The sequence below is a fragment of the Misgurnus anguillicaudatus genome, chromosome 18 (assembly GCF_027580225.2).
Source record: "Misgurnus anguillicaudatus chromosome 18, ASM2758022v2, whole genome shotgun sequence".
NCBI classification, from domain to species: domain Eukaryota; kingdom Metazoa; phylum Chordata; class Actinopteri; order Cypriniformes; family Cobitidae; genus Misgurnus; species Misgurnus anguillicaudatus.
In genome coordinates, this window is record NC_073354.2 from 37,833,037 (window position 1) to 37,858,624 (window position 25,588).

Here is a 25,588-nt window from a genome sequence, read left to right on the forward strand (position 1 = left end):
ACTAAACGCGAAAGTTTCACGTGAGCACGCGATAGTTTCACGTGAGCACGCAAAACTAAACTTTATTTAATTTTTGCTCCATGTCCCCTTAGGGGCTCTGTACAATTTTGATTTCATGAAGCAATGAGAATACTTTTTGTACTTATAAAGTCATGAAAGCAGTGCATGCATGCGCTAAACACCGGCCTTTTGCGTCAGCCATAGACATAAATATACATAGATGCCTTATTCTATACACAAAGGTGAACTAACTTTTTAAAGTTCATATCTGCAAGATGGCACCGTCTGTCGATAAAGAAGTAAAATATCGCCTTTATTGTTTGTTTACAGTTGTCATGTGATGTAAAGCTAGATCCACGGCCTGAGTATCACCGCTGTATTTTAACATGGCACCATCAGGAACCTCTGCCATGGGCACAGAGCACAGGTGAGAACCATAGTTATCCTCTCTCTTTTTATACTAATTTCCTCTGTTTCTTTTCCCCAGTTTGCAGCTTGTTTGTTTTCAAGACCAGCAGGTTTAAAAGGTCAGCACTGAGTCAAGTTTTTGCTGCATTTCTTTCTACCCATATTTTTTTCTCCAGGGAACCAGGTTAGCTGCAGAGTAATGAGCATGCGGAGCGCTAACGGACTGCTGATGCTACCTCCCAAAACCGAGCAATACGTGGAGCTGCACAAGGGCGAGGTCGTGGACGTCATGGTCATTGGCCGTCTATGATGTCACCAAATAGAGACAGGCGGGGAGAGGAGGGGCGAGCGATGGGTGCTTCACGGTGCATGTTCACATATCATTGACTGTAATATGCAACGGCACAGCTAGTTTTTATTGATTTGGATAATGCTGAAGTATAGTCAACATCTTGATCTCAAAAATAGATACATATGAGAAAAAAATTTATTTAAAAATTCTAATATTTCAAACAAAGAAAAATATAACTTTTAAATTATAAAATCTAATTATAAAAGAGATTTATTCTGTATTATTATTATTATTGCATTTTTCTTCTCATTATTATTATTATTATTATTAATTATTATTATTATTATTATATTAAGGCAACTTTGTTCTTTTCATTGCAGTCGCTGTGTGTTCAACGCTAGATCTTATAGCTGTAGCATTTTAATAGAAAACTGTAGGTGCCTGCCGGGAAAAAAAAGATTATGATTTCCCCATCTTAACTTTAAAAAAGAAAAACTTCGATGATGAACTATTATTGCTTTTGTTTTCAGTCGTGGGGACGAAAAGTTGAAACGTGGCTCTGGAGGGCGGCACTTTTGTCTTACGTGTCATTAACGTGACACTTTTACTTTTCCTCCCATTAGTAAGCATCATTATGACATCACAAAGAGCTTTGCTTGTCGTTTATCTCGTGAGTCTTGTTTGTGTGCGCAGTGCCAAACGCGTGGGTGCGCGAAGGTCGTGCCCGGGGGAACACGGACCTGCTCACCCAATCCCTGAAGCTTCCTTATAATCACATGACCTGGTGTAGCCTCGCCCCCGTCCCCCAGGGGGTGGAGTCACAGTCGAGCGTTTTATTGAAATATACAGTATATACTTTAAAAGTAACAGCTTATTTAAGTGCTGACTGCCTTTTTAATCAACTACACAAAAATGTACAGTAAACAATCGAATTGTACAGATAAATGTGACCAGCACTCCTGCGAATATGACCAAGCAATGAGGCGACAACTATTCTGTATAATAAACATTTTCTGTATCGATAAGAACTTAATGACAGAGAGAGACTACAATAATACAATCCTTGACCATTATATAAAGAATAGCATTGTGGAATTTTCTTGTAATAAAATAAATAAAAACATTATTCCTTATCCTGTGTGATTTTATTGTCTTGTTATTTGTGTGGAAAATGTGTTATTTTTTTATGGTGGGCATTGGGACACGGCTACTAGAGAGGTGGTTTCACAGACTAGTCCTAGACTAAACATTTTTTAAGAGCTGTCCAAACTGAAAATAACTTGCACTGAAATATCTTAAAATATATAAGTACTCTTTGTTTTGCCTCAAAATGCACACAAGTAATGTTTTTAGTAATGCATGTTTGTTAAAACTAGTTATATTTCCTAATTAAACTATGACCTAGTCCTGGTTTAAGCTAATCCGTGTCCGGGAAACCCCTCCATAATGTTTTTGGGTAATCATTATGGCCTGCTATACGAACTGTATAATGAACGTATAAATTTAAAAGATTGGTTAAAGGTGCAGTGTGTAACTTTTAGAAGAATCACTTGACAGAAATCCAATATAATATATGTAACTATATTATCAGGGGTGTATATTGACCTCGAATAATTAACAATTATACTTTAATTACCTTAGCATAATAAGTTTTTATCTACATAAACCGAGGGTCCCCTTACATGGAACGCGCCATTTTGTGCCGCCATGTTTCTACAAAAGCTCTTAACGGACAAACTTTAATAAGTTGCCTCTGATGTAGACATGTTTGTCCTGTGGCATCTACCGTAGCTTCTATATGCATTTCAAAAGCGAGGGGTCAGCTGTGGACGAGCCGTTGGTTGCAATTTGCAACCTCACCACTAGATGCCGCTAAGATTTATACACTGCACCTTTAAATGATTTCACTGATTTTAATGATTGGATACAACAAAAATCTGTTTAATTCCATGTTTATTTAAATGTGATAAAGAAGATTTGTGTTTTTATAGAGTATAGTCTCAGGTCAGTTATTTGCTGGGGGGGGGCATGGGGAGGATTATCCCCCCTCTCGTTTGCCATACCACAGCGGTTTGAATATCGCTCAGGGTGGGTGCGAATAGGACTGATTACATTTCTTTACATATTTTATTTCAACAGTTGCAAGAAATAGCTTAATATCCTGTATAATCAATATAAGCCTGTGGTTCATAATTTATTTTTACAAAATATTTGAAAAACACCTCCCCTTTAAATTTTTTTCACACATCAGGCCCTAGTTATTCATGAGTAGATTTTGATGATTATGTGTAGGCTACTAACCTCTACATGGACAGACTTGTAGTGTTGTCGGGATTAAACAGGATTAGTGCTCTCTGATCCGCTTTAATCTCAGACACCTGAACAGTGAGCACTTACACATCCACTGGACCTGAGTGAAAACACCTCTGGAATTATCATTTTACTATCAACATCTCACCACATCTCTCTCTGTTACAGGTGAGTCGTGTGCATGTACGTGAGTGTGTATCTGTGAGTGTTTCGATGAGACTATGAAGTTAGGATTAACTAATGGCAGATAAACGGATGGTTAGTTAGCTTCACTGCCATCTGTTACTTCAAACAAAACTAAATGTCTGGATGGGTAACTGGGGAAACTTTAAATTAGATTTTTTTTGGCAGATGATTAAATGGATAAGTCCCATAGAGATGTAATGAAGGAGAGACACAGCTTTAGTTGAATACTGGAGTCTAGAATAACCTGTTTCAGGACAACAAGAAATAAGAAATGCACCAATGGCTTTAGTTTTAAAGCTTTCATAATGCGGTAGTGTTCTTGTACATGTAGTTCATGTTTGTGATATTTAGCCGTGATATTATTACACTTTAACAGCTACGTATTAGAACTGAGGATGAGGAAGAGGGAGGAAGAGTCTTGTGAACAGATACAGGACACCAACCTCGACTCACCCTTGTGTCTCAGTTTGACACAGAGCTCCAACGAAGGCATCGACAATCCCACTTTTGATGCTATGGATTTTGAGAAGAAAACCAAGACAGGTAAGAGACACTAACTAGATGCTTAATCCAGATAATCTGGCAGGTTTCCACGGCAACAGAACTGATTTAACTCAGCCAATATTGAAGATATCAAGATTATATTTTAACAGAATGTTCTTTAAATTATGTAGCAGGAGTTAATGAAGAAAACAGCATATCACAAAAAAAATGACTTTAGCTGGGTTTTCACAGGCAGCAGTTTTTGTTGACTAAAATCTAATTAAAACACATCTGTTAGTTGAGATCAAATAAATCATAGCCCTAAATGTTAGATGAAAGCTTAAATTAAATGATAATTTGAAATTCTACTTTAGCAAAAAAAAACTGAAATAGGTTTGAGGCACAAAATGATTCACTGAAATATAAAACAAAAAATAAAATAAAATAAAATAAAAAAGCTCAAAGTTACAAAATTAAATTAGAATGAACACGAAAACTAAAAATATAAAGGAGGGCATTCAAAACATGAATAAAACTATAACATTTAATAGGGGTGTAACGGTACGCAAAAATCACGGTTCGGTGCGAACCCCGGTTTTGAAGCCACGGTTCGGTTCATTTTCGGTACAGTAAGGGAAAAATGCAAACATTAAACTGCAGGTTGTTTATTACTATAAACTTTTTTTACAATTTGTTTACACTTTTTTTAAACACTTTTTTATTAAATATAACATATAAAATATATATAAAATGAAAAAATAATAAATAAAATACTACTGCAAAGTTCTTTTTTACATTATTTTATAACAGAAGGTAACTCTTTTCTTAACCTTCTCTTAAACTTTTTCTACTAAAACCTTGAACTAACAAATTCAATTCCTGAATACATTTATGAACAATTAGCCTACATTTTTGCCACCAAAAATGTTCTGTTTTGATTTATTTTGGATTGTTTACCTCACAGTATTGAATTGGCTATGTACCATCTCTGTATAAAAATAATATTACTGCTCTATGTGTAACTGCATAGCAAGCAACATGATGAAATACTTATTATACACTCATTTTAAGATTAGTGAGTTGCATACATAGCCATCTTTGATCTTTTGCATGTTTCTCCTAATCTTTGCTTGTGTCATCAATGTAAGCTGTGACTTTACTTACGAACCCCTCCGCAGCTGAGTAAGCCCGGGTACAACTCTTCCGTGTCCCGACCAGCTGATCGCATTGGCACAATGATATGATTGACGTGAGGTGCAGATGAAAAATCTGATCACGCATTCCTTATTCTCGCTGTCACAGAAAGCGCGTCTCATGAATGCGTAGCAACGAAAGACGCGCAACCTCTCACTCACTTTTGAAAGAACAAAGCAGCGCGTTGACACGCGTTTAACATGCGCTTTTAGATACGACACGTAAACGTTTACATCAATAATCAAACGGATATACAACTAAGTAAATAAAAATCTTTCTGCGGGCCGAATTATGTTATATGTTTGACAGAAGACTTGCGCTGAACGAGGAGACTTCCGCCACTTAATATGTTCGTGCGGAAACGCACGTATTATGTTCCGCACAGGCGCACACAAAATGCATTCGGCCTTTCGGTGCACGTGTGCACCGTGCCGAAAGCCCTGAACCGAAACGGTCCGGTTCGAATACACGTACCGTTACACCCCTAACATTTAATTTATATAGCTTAAAATTAAAGGTGCAGTGTGTACATTTTAGCGACATCAAAGACTATAGAAGAACAAGAGGGGAAACTCTGATTCGTTTTTGGCAGCAGCCACTAGGTGGCGCTTCAGTAGCGCGGCCGCCATTTTGGAATGAAAATTCTCTCAGCCAATTTATTCTCAATTCATTCTCAGCGAATCTCACAGCCAAATCAGAAGCGCAATAGTACGTTTATGAAAATTAAAATTTTGTTCACTTGCTACGCTGTATTGCGCTGTATTGTCTTGTATGTATGTGTTGTGTTGTTGTTGTTATCAGCTGTGGAATCCCATCCAATAGATACACATTTGAGGTCGTTTTTTTCTTGCTTAATTATGTAATTCAAATTTTTGCTACTTTACACATTTACTATTATTATTAGTTACCAATTCCACTAGGTATGAAATATGTACATATTTATCCCCTAGATCCCGCTACAAACATGATAATTATAGAACATGATGCATTGCTCTGTCTGTCCTATAATTGTGGGTTTTTTTTAGTTAATCCATTTCGAGCAATTCAGATGTATATGTGTGTATATGTGTACGTATGGACCCAAAATATTATGTGTGGATGAGTTTATGTCGGTATGTATGTAAAGTTAGCCTATATAAAAGTGGAAGACTTGTCTAAATATCTGAAAATAAGCTGTAAAAAGGGATTAATGATCACTGGTCTGATTGTATGTTATTCTGTGTAATCATCATTCAGTTTGAATTTGATCTTTTAATGTACAAAGTAGCTGATATTGCCATCACTTCTAGTTGACTCCGGAGTCGCTCTCATTCCAAAATGGCGGATTCGTAGGGCTGCTGCTGGGTGCTGGTGTTGCAATGGAACATTCTATTGACTTTCACTTCTTGTCAATATAAGTTCTTTGGCGGCATCTAGTGGTGAGGTTGTAAATTGCAACCAACGGGTCAGTCCACTGTCACCCCTCGCTTTTGAAACACATAGAGAAGCTACGGTAGCCGCCACTGGACAAACATGTCACCGTCAGAGACAACTTGGTAAAAAAAGTTTGTCCGTAAAGGGCTTCTGTAGAAACATGGAGGGCCAAAATGGCGACTTCCATGTAATGGGACCCGCAGTGTATGTAGATAAAAACATCTCAGGTAATAAACACATAACTGTTCATTATGAAAGGTCTTTATACACCCTTGATAATATAGTTTGTATATTATTTTGCATTTCTGTCAATCCTTCTAAAAATTACACACTGCACCTTAATAAAAGCATAACAGGGCATAACAAGGATAACAGAAGTACTGTACTAGTGAGTGGATAATACAAAGTATAGAGGAAAGTTTTAAGTTAAGCCAATGTTAGCTGAATCCCAAAGGATTTATAAGACTCCTAAGAAAAAACATGTGGGAAAAAATACCCTTCAGATAGCTGATTTAGAAGAATATTAAATTTAAAATAATGGAAAAACTAAAAAATGGAAAAAATAAAATTGCAAGTTAAAGGAAGCGCTTTTCTGTCGCTGGACAGATCCAATAGCAAAAAATACTATATATTATATATTAAAAATGTTATAAAATTTGATAGGAATTTAAAAATTCGCTGCAGACATCGGCTGGGCATTACGATGATGGGAAGTGGTGTGATGAGCTGAAGGAAGTTTAGGAACTACAATAAATCTAATATAACATATAACGCTGATATGCAGGTTTACATTTATTAGAGATCAGAATACCAGATCCTCAACTGGGCTAGATGTATATGTGTAAATTCTTATCTCTCTCTCTCTCTCTCTCTCTCTCTCTCTCTCTCTCTCTCTCTCTCTCTCTCTCTCTCTCTCTCTCTCTCTCTCTCTCTCTCTCTCTCTCTCTCTCTCTCTCTCTCTCTCTCAGAGCGGGAGGATTTACTGCTCTCTCTTGAGGAGCTAAAGGTTCATCTGGATGACATTGAGAGTCAGGAGGACGTTCAGCTGTTGGTGGAGCTTCTTCTTCAGAGTGATTTCCAGAAGGTTTTCCTCATGCACCGCAGCGTCGCTCTGACTATGAGACACCTCCATCTGCCACACCCACTCACAGCACACGCCCTACAGCTCAGAGATGAGGTACGAACGCCCATCACCAGTCAAAAGCTTAATAGGTTGCTTAATGCTTAATATGTGAATTGGTTGATCTGGCCGCATGCATGGTGTCATTGACTGTCAGGTTTAAAATTCTTCATTGGTGCAGATCTAACAGACCAGAAAAGATTTAACAGTGTGCTGCAGTGACAGAGTTTATATCACAGGCTTATATTTGGTGTATATAGTGGTTGGCTGATCTCATCATTTAATTCAACATAAAAAGATATTTTCAACCCATTTTTTCCTCTGCAATGTGACTTATTTCAAAGCGAATAATTTTTTGCCAAGACCTCCTGTTAACTTTTTGAATGATGCTTTTTGTGCTTCAGGTGGAAAATGTTTTACAGTCGTACAGTAAATATACTGAAGCTACAGATCTTACAGACCTCTTGAGTTCCCCACATCTACAGGTAAGTGACCTGTGGTCTGTCGCACATCATAGGCCAGATGCATAGACTGTTTAACTAGTCTTACAAGTTAGTCTGGTCTGTGGTTTATCTCCAGGCCCTGATGGAAGCTCACGACTGTATAGCCCAGCAGGAATTGAACATGGACTCAACTGAAACCATGGAGCCGTGTGGAAAGACCACAAAACTGGTGTGTCTGGAGAAAACACGTGACGTGCCTCTGGTACGTATTTGTTGTGTTTATTGTTTAAAAGGGAACAGAATGGAGTGTTTCTAACCCTAAAATTCATCTCAAAGGCGCTGTAAAGGTTATTAAAGAACCTTATTGCACCTTTAATACAATGTTCCCGTAGCTCGATTGGCAAACCATAGCGTTAACCATTGGGTTTAAATCCTAGGGAACACAATTACTGATGAAAAATGTTTACCTTAAACGCACTTTGGATTAAAGTGTCTGTTAAATGCTAATATAAGTGGAAACATACATTTTCTCTCAAATGTTGAGAGTGAGTGTGTTTGTGTGATCAGGGTGTGACGGTTCGAAACCATCATGACTGCGTGATCATCAGTCGGGTGGTCCGCGGAGGGACAGCAGAGAAAAGTGGTCTCCTCAGTGAAGGGGATGAAATCCTGCAGATCAGTGGCGTTGTGGTCCATGGGAGAAGTGTTAATGACGTCCACAACATCCTGGTGAGATCCACAGCTCAGACATGATGAGCACCTCGTATGGTTAAACCTGCTGATGTTTTTTATGATGCCTGATGAAATTTTTGCTCTTTGTTGTGTTTAGTCCAGCATGCATGGACCCCTCACATTTCTACTCATCCCTAACTCTCAAAACAAAATATCTTCTCACAGACAGACTTTGGTAGGACTTCTTCTTCATTTAGCTCTATAAAGTGTTTTACCTTCTCTAAAGCTTTGTTTTAAACATTATGATTTAAAACATAGCCTTTGTGTTTGTGCCACTGTATATAGTAAATACTTCTCTCTCTTTCCAGATGCATGTAAAAGCAAACTTTAACTATGACCCATCCGATGACCCGTACGTGCCGTGCCGAGAGTTAGCTCTGTCCTTCTGTAAAGGAGACGTCCTGCATGTCATTAGCCAGGATGATCCTAACTGGTGGCAGGCGTACAGGGACGGAGATGAGAACCAAAAACCCCTCGCTGGCCTCATACCCGGTGTGTGTCTGAAAATACTGCTGGTGATATATAATTAGGCAACATTATGACCATTAACATTGCATCATTAAAATTAACCAATTCAGCAAATACATAAATATCACGATATACACTCACCTAAAGGATTATTAGGAACACCTGTTCAATTTCTTATTAATGCAATTATCTAATCAACCAATCACATGACAGTTGCTTCAATGCATTTAGGGGTGTGGTCCTGGTCAAGACAATCTCCTGAACTCCAAACTGAATGTCAGAATGGGAAAGAAAGGTGATTTAAGTATTTTTTTGCGTGGCATGGTTGTTGGTGCCAGACGGTCTGAGTATTTCACAATCTGCTCCGTTACTGGGATTTTCACGCACAACCATTTCTAGGGTTTACAAAGAATGGTGTGAAAAGGGAAAAATATCCAGTATGCGGCAGTCCTGTGGGCGAAAATGCCTTCAGAGGTCAGAGGAGAATGGACCGACTGATTCAAGCTGATAGAAGAGCAACTTCGACTGAAATAACCACAAGTTACACCCAAGGTATGCAGCAAAGCATTTGTGAAGCCACAACACGCACAACCTTGAGGCGGATGGGCTACAACAGCAGAAGACCCCACCGGGTACCACTCATCTCCACTACAAATAGGAAAAAGAGGCTACAATTTGCACGAGCTCACCAAAATTGGACAGTTGAAGACTGGAAAAATGTCTGGTCTGATGAGTCTCGTTTTCTGTTGAGACATTGAGATGGTAGAATCAGAATTTGGTGTGAACAGAATGAGAACTTGGATCCATCATGCCCTGTTACCACTGATGTAATGGTGTGGGGGATATTTTCTTGGCACACTTTAGGCCCCTTAGTGCCAGTTGGGCATCGTTTAAATGCCACAACCTACCTGAGCATTGTTTCTGACCATGTCCATCCCTTTACGACCACCATGTGCCCATCCTCTGATGGCTACTTCCAGCAGGATAATGCACCATGTCACAAAGCTCGAATCATTTCAAATTGGTTTCTTGGACATGACAATAAGTTCATTGTACTAAAATGGCCCCCAAAGTCACCAGATCTCAACCCAATAGAGCATCTTTGGGATGTGGTGGAACGGGAGCTTCGAGCTATCGTATCAATATGGGCCAACATTTCTAAAGAATGCTTTTAGCATCTTGTTGAATCAATGCCACGTAGAATTAAGGCAGTTCTGAAGGTGAAAGGGGGTCAAACACAGTATTAGTATGGTGTTCCTAATAATCCTTTAGGTGAGTGTATATATATATAGCAAGATTTTTTTTCAGCTTCGTATACTCTCTAAAGCAAAGCCGTTTCTTTCTTTGAAAGACTTTGAGAAAGTAATTCACACTTATTTCATCTAGACTGGACTACTGCAACTCACTTTATTTTGGTATTAGCCAGACAGCACTTTCCCGCTTGCAGCTCGTTCAAAAATGGATTTTAAAAGTCTGTTTCTAGAAATCTTTAAATGGTTTAGCCCCTGTGTATAAACCCACCAGATCTCTTCGGTCTTCCAACCAGGTCTATTGCTCATCTCTAAGTCGAGACTTAAGTGTAAGGGTGATCGTGCTGCACCCAAACCCTTACCACTTGATATAATCTCTTGTAGTGTTTTTTGATGATTAATTGTGCTATATACTGTAAACAAATTTTCATTGTCAAGACCTATTCTCAAATATATAGTCCAGTCATTGAATCTTGGTTTGTTTGTTGGAATGACAGTGTATAGTTTCATGTTAAATTAAAATCTCTTTTATCACCATCTGTTGTGTTATTTTAAAGGAAAGAGCTTTCAGGAGCACAGAGAAGCCATGAAGAAAACCATTACAGACCAGAATCAAGAACATAAAGGTAAGCTGGACCCAGTCTGTCTCTCTATTCATGTCTGTGTTTCTGTAGCTCAACTGTTAAGAGAATGCTGTTAGCGGCACTGTGGGTTCAAATCCTATATGGTGCACACATACTGATAAATAAAATACAGCTTGTATGCACTGTAAGTAAAAGCATCTGCCAAATACAAATGCATCAATGTAAAATTCTTCTTATCTTGAGATGAAAACACACATCTGATGTGAATCTCTGAGCAGTTTTTATATGCATGGAAAGATGATAACATATGTGGTACTGATCTCTTTCTTCAGGGAAACATTGGTACTCAAAGAAAAATAAAAAGCAACAAATAAAACCTTTGTATGACCCTAATGTTGGTGAGTATTTTCCTTTAACTCATCTGGTCGAGCGCTGGGGAGGGAACACACACATATTGATGTGTACTTTGAATGCACTGTAAGTCATGTCTGCCAAATCTATAAATGTAAATGTAATTTAAATGAGTATGATCATATAAGCATATCTAATTTGTTATTTATCTGATTCTTGATCAGTATGAAATTAAATTGAAATGCATGTTGAGATGGCATTTATATTTTTCTGAAACTTAACAGTAATGACCGATTGTCTTTTCAGCACACCACATTGATGATATTCTGACCTATGAAGAGGTGGCATTATACCAACAGCCACCTGACCGCAAACGTCCCATCATTCTGATTGGTCAACCAAACAGTGGACAAGATGGGTTGAGACAGAGACTGCTGTCATTAGAGCCCAGCCGATTCGCCAGCGCCGTTCCACGTGAGTATTTACTTCTTTAGAAAATATGTGCTGCGTCCCAATACACCTACTTGTACTATACTCTAAAGCAGTGGTTCCCAAACTTTTTCAGTGTGCGGCCCCCCTTGTGTACGGTGCATTCCTTCGTGGCCCCCCAAAGAAAATTGGTGACAAAAAACTGTTCTAAAACTCAACATTTTAATAAAAAAAACATTAAATTATACAAAAAAGTAGTGCTTTTTGTTAGTAGCTTTATTTTTTAGGTTTAATTACACGGAATTCATGATAAATTAATGTATTTCACGAAATGTTATAAAACTGGGGCCCCCCTGGCACCATCTCGCGGCCCCCAGTTTGAAAACCACTGCTCTAAAGTATGTACTGTTTTTGCTATTAGAAAGTATATACGTACAATTTAGTGCAAATACTGAGACATACTAACACATAACTGCAGCGAACGTTGTTGCCTAGTCAACACTGTATTTGTTAACGATAACACATCAAAATACAACTTTTTCTTGCATTTCAGATTATCTTCATCCATTATTTCTTATGTAATGTTTACTATATTGCTTAATGTATTAATTCAGTGCAGCGTCACTAAACTCCTCCCTCTGGCACAGAATTGTGGGTATTGACCTGCACTTTAAACATTCACTAGGAATAGTACACTATCTGGCTACATACTAATTCTTAGTTCGAATAACATTTAGAACGAATAGTAGGCGATGGGAAGTAGGGATTGAGCATGATCAACATGTATTGTATTGTATTATATCTGCTTAATTTGGTATGTTAACATGTTACAGACACCACACGTACCCCCCGCTTGTATGAGGTCAGTGGAAGAGAGTACAATTTTGTATCGCGTGAGAGCTTCGAATCTGACCTGGCCTCAGGAAAGTTCATAGAGTCTGGAGAATTTGAGCGAAACCTGTACGGCACAAACACAGATTCAGTCAAACAGATTATTAACTCGGGAAAAATCTGTCTGCTATGCCTGCAACCCAGGGTAAGATTTCAAAATGAACATAAGTGGGACTGACTCGGTTTAAAAACTGTTGTCTACACAAATGATACAGTTTTAGTAAATACAGTTCAGACATTTTAATAATAATACATTTGTATGATTATTTTATATGAGTAATTTATGTGCAATATGCATAAATTCTGGACAAACTACATCCACCATGTTTACATAATGATGTTCAGTCACCTATGATGTATTAACTACTGTTGAAATATTTTAAAGAGTTGCTGTTATACATTTCTTGGTACATTTATCTCTTAAAGGTGGTGTGTGTCAATTTTAGCAGCATCATGTGGTGAAATAGCCAATTGCAACCAATAGCTCACCATTCAATTTTAAAATGCTCTGTACAGTTTGTCCATTTAGGGCTACTGTAGAAACATTACTTCCATGTAAGGAGACCTGCGGTGTATGGAGATAAAAAAGGCTCATTCTAAAGTAATAAAAACAAATTAATTCATTATGTAAGGTCTTTATACACCACAGATAATATAGTTATGTATATTATATTGCATATTTGTCAAGAGATTCTTCTAAAAGTTACACAATGCATCTTTAACTTGAAGAGTCGCCTGGCTCATATTTTTGTAATATTTATTAACTTTGGCAACGGTGTAAAGTACACAATAATTTTTACTTTACTGAAGTAAATTGTATTTTATCAGATTGTTTTTCTTTGGCTTTAACTTCACTACATCCCAATACATACTGTACTTTGTACTCGACTACAATTTTTTACTTTTAATACTTAAATGCATTAAAATCTAGCATAATTACTTTAGTAAAATTACTTGAAATGGGTAGTTCACCCAAAAATGAAAATTCTGTTATAATTTTTTTATTCTCATGTTGTTCTAAACCTGTATGAATTTCTTTTTCCTGGCGAACACAAAAGAAAAAAACCATTGACTTCCATAGTAGGAAAACAAATATTATGGAAGTATTGTGATTGATGAAGAAGATATTTTGATAAATTATGGTAAGCAGTTGACGGTAACCCATTGAATTCCATTGTATTTGTTTTTCCTACTATATGGTTACAGTCAAATGTGTGCTTACCATCGTTTATCAAAATATCTTTTTTTGTGTTCATCAGAAAAAAATAAATTCATAAAGATTTGGAACAACATGAGGATGAGAAAATGATGACAGAATTTTTATTTTTGGGTGAACTACCCCTTTAAGTACTAGATTTTTATATGTAACTAATTAAGTATTAAAATATAATTAATGTGAAATGTAGTTGAATAAAATGTATAATATTGTGCTTTAAACTGTATTAAAGTAAAAGGAAAACACCTTGAAGAAGTACAGATAGTTGAAAAATACTTTAATAAATTAAAAATACTCTGCTTTGTGCATTTGTCGACTTCTCAGCTCGCGTGTCCATCTTATGCAGACTCGGAAATCTCGGTGAAAACAGAACATCCGGGTATTTCTAACATACTTGTTTTTTACATACTACTCATTTTGCATACTGATTTTCACATACTTTATAGCGTGGAAGTATGCGATTTTGGATGTAGGAGAGGAATCCATGCGTCGCACCATCTCTCCTGTCACTCAAGCTGTGCTCCAATGAAACACCAGGCCAAGCACTACGTCATAGTGGTAGGCGGGGCGCACGCGCGTGCCTTTTGCGACCATTCTCTGTTGCGGCTGCATGTGGAGGCGTGTTTGTGGATTTTTTCCGTTTTATCGCTGGAAATGGCATCAGTGGGAGACGCCGGGGCGAAAAGACAGATGTTTTATGATATCGAGTGTGTAATAGATGATTGTGATGGTGAGCTCGGCTACAAGCCTCTGTCAGACAGCGACGAACTGGACGAGTCCGCGGAGGAAGACGAAGCGCGCGAGGAAGGGTAGGTGATCGCGCCTCCTCATGTTTGTGTGCTGCAGATGTTGATGATAGAGGCTAATTTTGTATTACACCATCACTGCTGTAGTTCAAGGTCCCTATGTGTTTGCATTTCTTGAAAGAGATAAAAGTGCATGCAAGACAGCATCTCAATGAAATTACAGTTATTCAGTCCACACATTAAGTGCAGTACAGAGTGTCTGTGAGCTTTGAGGCCATCTCTCTGCTGGCTGAAGGTCGTACATTTATTTTGCAGGTTGAATTGTTGTTAATATGTTTTATTTGTCATTGTGTAAATTTTGCGGGGTGGGTTGTAATAGCTAGTTTTGATTATTGGGGGTTACCACCCCCATCCCTCAAAAACAACACTACTATGTTCTGGACAAAATCTACCTTTAGCTCAGTATGCATTCAATCTTTACAGTCTTCCTGCAATATATCGATAGTAAAATATTGAAAATATTGGTGACCTCATCGTTCACCAGGGGGCGTTTCCAAGTTTTTCTTTATTATAATGCTCACCAGAACAAGAAAGCCCCTCCCACAAATACACCTCTTGAGCAATTGAGTGCCGCAGGAATGACGTATTTTTGTAGGCTAACCCGGAAGTTAGCGGGATACTGGTTCCCTCGCACAAAAGCCCATTCATTTTCCCATAGATTTTGGATTATTGCAAGAAATAAGTTGTGTTTAAAGGGATACTCAACTTTCTTAAACAAAACCCCATTCATTTTTTACCCCCATGTCATCCAAAAAAGTTTGGTGTCTTTCTTTGTTCAGTCGAGAAGAAATTAAGTTTTTGAAAAAAGTAGATTTTTCTCAATTTAATAAGGGTCTTATCTTGCAAAAAAGCAAAAGCTTTTAAACCACAACTTCTTGTCTTGCACTGGCTATGTCACTCGCCAGCGTGACCTTGTGTATTGCGTAAGCACGTCGAAAGGTCATGCATGACGTAAAGTTTATGGGAAAAGTGAATGGGCTTTTGCGAGGTAACCAGTGCCCCGCTGACTTCCGGGTTGGCCTACAGAGGTGCGCCATCCCTGCGGCACTCTATAACTAGCATCTAATAATAGTTCACTGTTGGGATGTTAACTACAGATTATATGAGTCACTCCAGTAAATGTCATACCAAACATGATTATGGACAATGTAGTCAACAATATGGAAAATGATTGAAAAGAGAGTGTTTTTGATGGGCTTATTAATGTTTGGGCTACTACCTAGACATTATATTGCAGTTTAGACAGATAGGAAATAATGTGAACAATTACATTTTTTGATGACGCGGTCAAATAGCAACTAGCGTAGAGTAAGAGGTGTGCATGCTTTATAAATGCAGCAAACATTTCAGCGAGTCCAAGAAAGATGTTTTTTGCTATTTTTGGCCGAATAAGTTCAAACATTCAGTGCATCCCTAATAGTAAACATCTTTTAAAAAAAAGAAAACAATTGATTAGCGCCATTTATAATTACTGGAATTATGTAAGGACTGAAACCATTCAAATTTGATCAATGCTATGTTATACAGTAGATTTTTTTATTGTAGGCATCCTTTGCCTAGAATTTGGCATTTCATGAAGAAGCTTCTTGAGATTCATTTTACCCTTTCTTATTGGCTGCTTTTTCTTCATTATTCAGTCCAAGTCATCCATTTCAAAAATATATTTTTGAAATAAAATTGTAGTTTTCTAAAGAAAGCTTTTAATATATTGGCACAGTTATATTTTCTCAACAAAAGTAATTTGAAACATTTAAGGATATACATTCAGATTAAAAGATCATGAGTCACATTTTAGTAAAGTTTTCTAAAACTTGAACAGTAGTATATATGCATACTTAAACACATAAGTATGTGAATACGAAGTGTGTATGTTATGTGTTGCAGGATTGATTCTTCTGAGGAATGGGAACCAATTACAGGACGCTCAAAAGCAAAGAGGCAACAATACAACTCGTCATCAACACCACGCCGGCGGGGCCGACCACGCAAATACCCCTTATCTCTAACAGCGAGCAGGAGTTTCACTATACACCCTTCTTATTCCCCCTCCGGACCTCGACGAAGAGGCAGACCCCCTAAAGACAAACCTAAAACTCTACTCCTGCCTGAGCCCACCCTTTACCCCCAAATCATCCCTAAAACAATTCCTTATTCCTCACCTTTCCTCAGTTCCCGTCCCACCAATAAATTTAGCCCTAATGCAACATCTGTACCCCTTCCTAATAATATTCAGTCCATTAAACTCTTAAATCCTAATTCTCCACCCATTCACACTTCTAGTCCTACATCTTTTACATTTAGCATTAATTCCACCCATAAACCCCTTACTAATACTGTACCCAGCATTACATTCCCATCTAATTCCTCGCCCGTTCTCACATCTAATCCCACACCCATTCAATTCCGCCCTAATTCCACACACACCATCACAGTCAACCCTAATTCCTCACCCACGTCTCATTCAACACCGATATCTTCCAGACTTATCAGTAAACCCACACAAGCTGGGCTTCTGTTAAACACAAACACAGTCAACAAGATCAATGATTCGTTGAAAAAAAGGCATCCATTGGAGGAGACGTGAGTGCAATTCTTTAGCATGTTAAAATACTTACCTATTTTTAGTACATCCACATAAACTGTGTTTGTGTGGTGTGTGTTACAGGGTCGATTCAGTGGCAGTAATACAACAGATTCCAGAGCGTTCAACATCACTGAAACTTTTAGCAAAGAGACCACGACTCTCGCCACCATCGCCTCCAGCCATCACCCCACTACGCCGGAGAGGCAGACCCCGTAAACTCGCCCCTAAAATCACATCCAACTCCTTAGATGAACATGCAACTGGCCTGATTTCCTCTGATGAACCTGCAACCTTCTCCAATCCCACAGCTGAACCCCCAGCTGTGTTAAATCCTTTAACCACCTTTAATCCCACTATTGAACCTTCAGCATCCTCCAGTGCGACTGCTGAACCTGCAACCTTCTCCAATCCCACAGCTGAACCTGCAGCTGTGTTAAATCCTTTAACCACCTTTAATCCCACTATTGAACCTGTAGCATCCTCCAGTCCGACTAATGAACCTGCAACTTTCTGCAATCCCACTGTTGAGTCTTCTACCACCTTTAATTCCACTGCTGAACCTGCAACCACTTTGACTCTCATGCCCGAGAGGGTTCTGTCCATCAGCCACTTTGACAACAGCAATGAGAAAACCACACCATTACGCCGGAGAGGCAGACCCCGTAAACATGCCTCTCAAATCAAATCCAGCTCAGCCGAACCTGCAACGGCCCTGACTCCCACTGTTGAACCTGCAACCACCTTTGATCCCACTATTGAACCTGCAGCATCCTCCAGTCCGACTACTAAACCTGCAACCTTCTCTAATCCAACTGTTGAATCTTCTATCACCCTAAATTCCACTGCTGAACCTGCAACCACCTTTAATCCCACTATTGTATCTGCAGGCTCCTCCAGTCCGACTGCTAAACCTGCAACCTTCTCTAATACCATTGTTGAATCTTCTACCATCTTTAATTCCACTGCTGAACCTGCAACCACTTTTACTCTCATGCCAACTAGGCTTTCGACCATCAGCCACAACACCAACGAGACAACCACACCACTACGACGAAGAGGCAGACCCCGTAACCGTGCCTCTAAAATCAACTCCAACTCAGGCGAACCTACAACAAAGACCAGTCCTACTGTTGAACCTGCAGCCGTGTTGAATCCCACTGCTGAACCTTTAACCAGCATTAATCCCACTATTGAACCTTCAGCCTCCTCCAGTCCAACTGCTGAAATTGCAATCTTCTCCAATCCAACTGTTGAATCTCCTACCACCGTTAATCCCATTGCTGAACCTGCAACCACATCCAATTCCACTGCTAAACCTGCAGCCACTTTTACTCTTATGCCCGATAGGCTTCTGGCCATCAACAACAAGGAAACCACACCACTACGCCGGAGAGGCAGACCCCGTAAACGTGCCTCTAAAATCAACTCAGCCGAACCTCCAACTGCCCTGATTCCCATTGCTGAACCTGCAACCTTCTCCAGTCCCACTGTTAAATCTTCTACCACCTTTAATCTCACACCTGCTGGGCTTCTGGCCATCAGCCACTTTGACAACAGCAACAGGACAACCACCCCACTACTTGCAACTCCCCTGATTCCCACTGCCACACCTTCAGCCACCCCCAATTCCATCAGCCAGTTTGACAAAGCCTGTAACAGCAACAAGACCACCACCCCACTACACGGGAGAGGTGGACCCCGTACACGCACCTCTAAAGTCAGCTCCAACACCTTAGCTGAACCTGAAAGACCCATGATTACCACTGCTGAACCTGTAACCGTCTCCAATCCAACCGCTGAACCTGCTGCAACTGTCTCAAATTCTTCTGAACCTGTAATATTCTCCAGTCCCATTGCTGAACCTGCAACCATGTTCAATTCCACCAGAAACAGCAACAGGACAACCACCCCGTTACACCAGAAAGGCCGTAACCACACCTCTAAAATCAACTCCCATTCCACTGTTGAAATTGCAACCACCTCTTCAATCGCTGGGCCTCTGGCTGTCTGTGACATTGACAGTAACAGCAACAGGATCTCTAGCTCGGTAACCCGGAGAGGCAGACCCCGTAAACGTGCCTTTAAAATCATCTCGAGTTCCATGGCTAAACCTGAAACCTCCTCCAATCTCCCTGCTGAACCTGTAGCCACATTCAGTCCCACTGCTGAACCAGCAACCACCCCCAATGAAATGGAAATCACCCCCAGCTCCTTAACTGAACCGGCAACGTTCCCCAATCCCACTGTTGGACCTTTAACCACATCCAGTTTCACTGCTGATCCTTTAACCTCCTCTAATCTCATGTCTGCTGTGCCTCTGGTCATCAGTGATCTTGGCAAAGATAGTAACAGCGGGAGGATCTCTGATTCAGGGAAAGAAGACTTGTATGAAGACTAGTGAGTAAACATAAACACATCCTACATTTATTACATAATGTTGATTGTATGCAGGATTTTTTATTTTGGCAGAGGGTTAGGTTTAGCATTTGTAGGGTGCAAATGTGTAGTGAATGAAGTTTGCGGTAATAACTGTTTGTTGTGTGTTGCAGTGTCGATTGTGCAGAAGAGCAGAAGCCTTTAATGGAGCAAGATTCAGAACATTCAACATCACCTGCGTCAAAAGCACGAAGGGTCGAACTCGCATCTAGACCCGTCTCTAAACCCACCACCATCCCAAATCCTATCGTGACGTCAGCTGCTCACTCTCAACACGATGCCATACCTGTACCCATGCTTGATTCCACCCCCAACTCTAAACATTCATCACGACGCAGAGGTCGCCCCCGTAAACATTTCCGTAAAATCGGCCACACCTCTAAACTAACCCCTGAACCCATCCATAATTCCATGCCCTCTGAACTCACACCCACCTCTAACCCCAACTCAACAACCAGCTCTAAAACCACCTTTGACATCGACCCCAAAGCCAAATTAACATCTGCACAAACTACTTCTGCTCTGGATTGTCCCAAGGAAAAAGTAGAAAATGCCCCTCAGCCAGATATGTGGCATGATGTCACTGTTGAGGATGAAGAACCTCTGCTCCCAGATTTCTGTCCGAAGCGACCTCCAGGGCCACAGCTTAGGGAAACAACACGCACTCCCTTGCAGTTATTTCAGCTGTTTTTTACCTCTTCTGTCATCCAGACAATCGTTAGAAACACCAACAGCTATGCTAAGAAGAAGGCAGATGTTTCGAAGAAGCTCAGCTGGGTTCCTCTCACAGTAAATGAGTTTTACTCCTATGTGGCATTGGTTCTGTACATGGGCTTGGTAAAGGCAGACTCTCTGATGAACTACTGGACAAAAAAACGACTATACAGGTTTTCATACCCACGATCCATCATGTCCCAAATGAGATTCCAGTCCATCTTTTGTAATCTTCACCTGTGTGACCTTCAAGAAGATGAGGAGAACGACAAGAAAAGAGGCTCCCCGGATTATGACCATCTGCTGAAGATCAAACCTCTGTATACAGACATTCTTTCGGCGTGTAGGGCGTACTTTCACCCTAACAGAGAGATTTCGGTACATGAGAGATTGCATACTTCAAAAACTAGAATGGGACCAACCAAACCGGGCTACAGGCTCTTTGTTCTTGCCGATTTGTCTTCTGGATACAACTGGAATTTCTTCGTATATGACGGAAAGAATTCCACATCACCAGGAAAAGGCATCCGTTATAATTCCGTAATGAGACTGCTGGATCTCAAGTTCCTCGGTAACGGTTACAAGTTGTATACAGACACTTTGTACACCAGTCCAACTCTCTACCGGGATTTATTGCAAAATGACATCCTCGCGTGTGGCCCTCTACGTCGTACCTTTAGTTTACCGGAGGTTAAGGTTTCGAGCGAGAGCGCTGATGGAGGTTCGATCCGCTGGTGTCGTCAGGGTCGTCTTCTGTTCGTCAGGTGGACGGATAAGAGAGAAATCGTCACGTGTTCCACCATGCACAAGGCGTTTGCGGGTGACTTTATCATTAGGAGAGTCAGGGATGAAGACGGTGTGTGGAATCTGCGTCAAATCCCTGTTCCACCTGCCGTGAAAGACTGCAATAAATACAGAAACGATGAGGACTCTTACAACGCCCTAATATGGTATTACAACATCCTCTACAAAACCAAGAAATGGTACAAGATGTTCTTTATCCATTTTCTTGAAATGGCAGTGATGAACTGTTATGTTCTTCACCAACACTTGGCGAAGGCTCAGAACGAGACCCCTTTGAGTGAGAAAGTGTTTAGGGAAAAGCTTATATCCGAGTTGCGACGTGCCGGCAGAGGCAAGAGATCCTCTGCTCCTGCCACAAGAGACCCATCCAACAAAAAGCCGTCACCATCGGCCTTATCCGCTCCGACTGAGAGATGCTTGCCGCAGCACTTCGGTTCACATGTTACATCTGAGAAGAGACAGTGTGTGAGGTGTAAACTTTCAGGACATAAAGTCAAGACAAACGTATGGTGCTTGCACTGCAAGGTGGCCTTGTGCTTGGTGCCCTCAAGGAACTGCTTTCAGAAATGGCACATTGAGGGACACTCTTCAGGATGATCATGAGCGCGTTTGTTGTTCGTTTTATATGATGGTGTTTGCGCTTGTATAGTAATGGATCCATTTAGTGTAAATAAAACGTGTGTGTTTTTATTCACATTTTTTAGAGAATAGCTGTGACTTCTTAAAGCATCTTTGTGAAATGTTTTATCGTTGCTGATGTGACAGTTTTACTGAGTTTAAAGACTGTTCAGAGTTGTCCGTTCACATTCATTTTGAATTAAGTTCATTCCAGGTCCTAAATGTTCTGCTAAGTAAAACAACTTGGATGAAAATCATTAATGGACATTTGTCATATGCTTAAAGTTGTATTTGTGTGTTTTGTTGATGCACTCCATCATACTCTTGAATTTTCTTGACAAGTTTTAGTAAAAAATCTTTTAAAAATGTACATATTGTCCTGTCTTGTTGTTTTTGACATGTTTGCTAGTGTATTCAAAACCAAATCATAAAGTCAAGTACAGTGGTCATTTCAAGGATTTTTAGATATTACAGAATAAAAGGATAATGGCAGACTTTTTTATTAAAGGTTCATGTAATTCTTCCGTTGTTGGAGCCAAAGTTTCTCTTTCAAAACAAATCAATTCTTCATTGCTCAACTTGTGAATGTACAAAGTATGAAATACAAGATTACAAAGGAACAGACAGCCAAGAGAAACATGCATACCAGCATTTCTCAATGGCTTGATCTCTCTAACATGTATTATTGTTTTATAGGAATTTGACATCTGTTGCAGATGTTGTATTTAGTTTTGGCCAAAAAATGTATCTGGTGTTAAAAACTGAGGGGTGGTTACCTGGACAGGGCTTAAGTCCAGTCTAAGACTAAAATGCATGTTTGAGCTGTCATAACTGAAACGGCTTGCACTGACATATCTTAAAATATATTAGTGCCCTTGTTTTGTCTCAAAATGGACACCAGTAATGTTTTTTTGCAAGGTATGTTGTAATAACTACTTAAATGTCCAAATATAACTAAGACCTTGTCCTGGCTAAATCTAAACCCTGCTTCTGGCGTCTACATTAAGTTTTTTGTTAATTCAATATGCTGTATATTTTATTTCTGCTTTGTATTTCTCAGTCTCTTCAAGTCGTGCGTTCCTCTGATCTGAAACCCTACATCATCTTCATCAGACCTCCTGTCCTGTTGACCAAAGGAGGGAAGAAACACAAGGTATGTATGTTAATGTTTTCTTTAGAAACATATAAAACAACATTTGCTTAAACTTTGTACACCATTGTTTACAATGACGACATATGAGCCTCAAACACGATTGTGTCCTTCTTCTTATGTAAACCTTGTGCATGCAAAAGACCGCTAAAAAACAGACCTCAACATAACACCAACTGTGACGTTACAGTCCAGATGTAAACAGTTGTGACTACTGAGTTCACGCTATATGCTAGTTAATGCTAAATGCTAGCGTTTAGGCTGAAGTTCTAATATTGATGTTACAGTTACGTTTTACAGGTCCATACTAAAAAAAAAAACTTACCACTCAGATACGTCCATTAACAATCTCCTAACAATTGATTATTCGTCAAAATCTGTCTCTTCATCTGATACAGACTCAAACATAAGATCTGTTTACACACACACAGAGCTACTGAAGGAGAAACAGCCAATCAGAGCAGAGCTCAACATTATTATTCATAACCCTCTCAAATAAGGTAATAATAGATCATTTCATTATAAATGCTAATTTTAGGGTTGTAAATGGACATGTAAAACTGACTCTGGATCATTTTTGCCCTTAATAAAGCCACACACCTATGTAGATATCAGAAAACAATTTAACAGATTATTACAATGCATACTTTGGCACCTTTAAAGAAAACTAAAAATATCAGGGATTTGCAAACTGATTTCATATCAAGCCATGGACATTTATGTAGACTTATATATCTTGAATGTTAGTTGGCTTGTTTTAGGGTTAGGGGATTATGGTATTATAGTATTTGTACACAGATCATTTATTTTCATAGTTCACAGTTCAGATCAGAGTTATCTTGAATCTTTTAACACATCTGAATGTATCTTTGAATTTTTTTCTCTGATGTGGCCGTGTGCAGGTCGAGGACACGAGTGAGCTCCTGAAGAAAGCCTGTGAGATGGAGCAAAGCTTTGGTCACTTGTTTGACGCGGTCATTACGAACAGTGATGTAAACAAAAGTGTCTTTGAACTGATGAAACTTATTAACAAACTGGACACAGAGCCACAGTGGGTTCCTTACTCCTGGGTGTGCTGAAGGGCCCTGACTGACTCCAGAACAGTTTCTGTTTAGAAAGATGGTGCAAGTTATTTAGAGAATAATTGATTGTCCAGCTCTATTGAGAACATTCCCATATGGCAAAAAATAGATATATTCAAATATAATTTAATGATAAATAATTTTTAGGAAGGACAAAAAACATATTTGCTGAAATATATTTTGAAATTTGTTTGCAAAAATATTTTGAAATATATTTCAACCTTATATAAGCTTTACATTCACATCACATTGGAAGATCAACTTTGTTACAAATCTATTCAAATTAAATTTCATCTGCAAAAATGTACTTTATAAAATGTAATATTTTGCCATATGGTTTGTAAAATTAGAAATGTATTTGTTGCCCCTGAAATACATTTTGAAATGTGAAGGTTAATATATATGTAATATATTTAATTAAGCTTTACTTTTAAAAAATTATTTAGCGTATATTTAAAACATATTTTAGGCCAGAGAATTATTATTTTTTTGCTGTTTGGGTTAGTTTGGAGAGGTTAAAAATGTGTTTGTTCAAAATGGCATAATTACAGTATCACTTCCATAGGGATTTGATATTTTTCAAAATATACAAAACATGGCCAAAAATATATTTCCTGAAATATATTTAGGAATATGTTTACAAAAATACATTTTCCACCCATATATCTTTGGCCATTTTTGTATATTTTGAAATATATTTTTTAAAATAAATACATTTTAAAGCATTAAAAATATATTTCAATCAAGGAAAAATATTCATGTTGCAATAAAAAACTTTGTTTTTGGTATGAACCATAAAACATAACCATTTTAAAAAGGTTAAAATTAAATATAGTTTTAACTTCAAACTTTATAAAATTAAGTTATATTTACCATATATTTAAAATATTATTTTGTAAATGATATGGGATGTGAATTAGAAATTATTTGCTTGCCTTTAAATTCTTTTTTATTTATATATATATATATATATATAATGTTGGTTATATGAAGGTTAAAACTAAATTACTAGATTTTTTCTGACAGTGTATATGGCACATGGAATGTCAGTTTTGTGAGTATTTTTACAGTAGTTATTTAGTGTAAATACAGATCATAGGTCATGATCATATTTGTGTACAATTTTTTGTAGAACTGCATGTTGTCAGTAAAGTAAATTAAATTCATGTTGAAGTTTTAGGCAGGCGGTTGACCAGAGAGCCCTGTGTGTCTTTATCTGAATCATGTAAACCTGTAGTGTTTCTTTATTTCTGTCATGATTGTATTATAAATGTCCTGTGATGATATCAATGGTAAACTGAATTGAATTTGATGCTTTAATGCATAAGCTAGCACAGTGGTTTTCAAACTGGGGGCCGCGAGATGGTGCCAGGGGCCCCCCAGTTTTATGACACACGCTGAAAAAGTTTGGGAACCACTGAGCTAGCACACATTAGTACAGCATTTATTATTCTAGATACATTTCCTTTTTGTTATTTTAATAAGTAATGCTAACAAATTTAAATATGTTACAAAATATGCAAATTAAAGTTGTAACTGGAGCTTAGAGATGTGATTCTGTTATCTGTCAATATGAGTCATGTTTAGTAAAACATCCAAGACGCAACAAGACATAACTTGTTAT

General features: G+C 38.6%; 3 protein-coding genes across 5 annotated transcripts in view; all 3 read left to right on the forward strand.

Annotated features, from left to right (window-relative positions):
- gphnb (gephyrin b) overlaps positions 1-1,826 on the forward strand; it is a 61,557-nt gene extending 59,731 nt beyond the window's left edge. For all 3 annotated transcript variants that reach the window (XM_055186468.2, XM_055186469.2, XM_055186470.2), the window contains 2 exons: positions 331-427; positions 585-1,826. In XM_055186468.2, the coding sequence (XP_055042443.1) occupies positions 331-427; positions 585-718 (231 nt within the window). In that variant the 3' untranslated portion in view covers positions 719-1,826. The remainder of the gene's footprint in view (positions 1-330; positions 428-584) is intronic.
- A 1,089-nt stretch (positions 1,827-2,915) lies between these two features.
- Positions 2,916-24,848, forward strand: pals1b (protein associated with LIN7 1, MAGUK p55 family member b). The gene is made up of 13 exons (XM_055186386.2): positions 2,916-3,739; positions 7,255-7,463; positions 7,811-7,891; positions 7,986-8,111; positions 8,417-8,578; positions 8,679-8,756; positions 8,890-9,073; positions 10,857-10,925; positions 11,216-11,281; positions 11,541-11,708; positions 12,497-12,699; positions 22,793-22,885; positions 23,785-24,848. The coding sequence occupies exons 1-13, from the start codon at positions 3,592-3,594 to the stop codon at positions 23,959-23,961; spliced, it is 1,764 nt and encodes a 587-aa protein (XP_055042361.2). The 5' UTR covers positions 2,916-3,591; the 3' UTR covers positions 23,962-24,848.
- On the forward strand, positions 14,197-22,102 carry LOC129429583 (uncharacterized). Its single transcript, XM_055186385.2, has 4 exons — positions 14,197-14,579; positions 16,461-17,156; positions 17,242-19,557; positions 19,710-22,102. The coding sequence occupies exons 1-4, from the start codon at positions 14,296-14,298 to the stop codon at positions 21,709-21,711; spliced, it is 5,298 nt and encodes a 1,765-aa protein (XP_055042360.2). The 5' UTR covers positions 14,197-14,295; the 3' UTR covers positions 21,712-22,102.
- Positions 24,849-25,588: the final 740 nt, after the last annotated feature.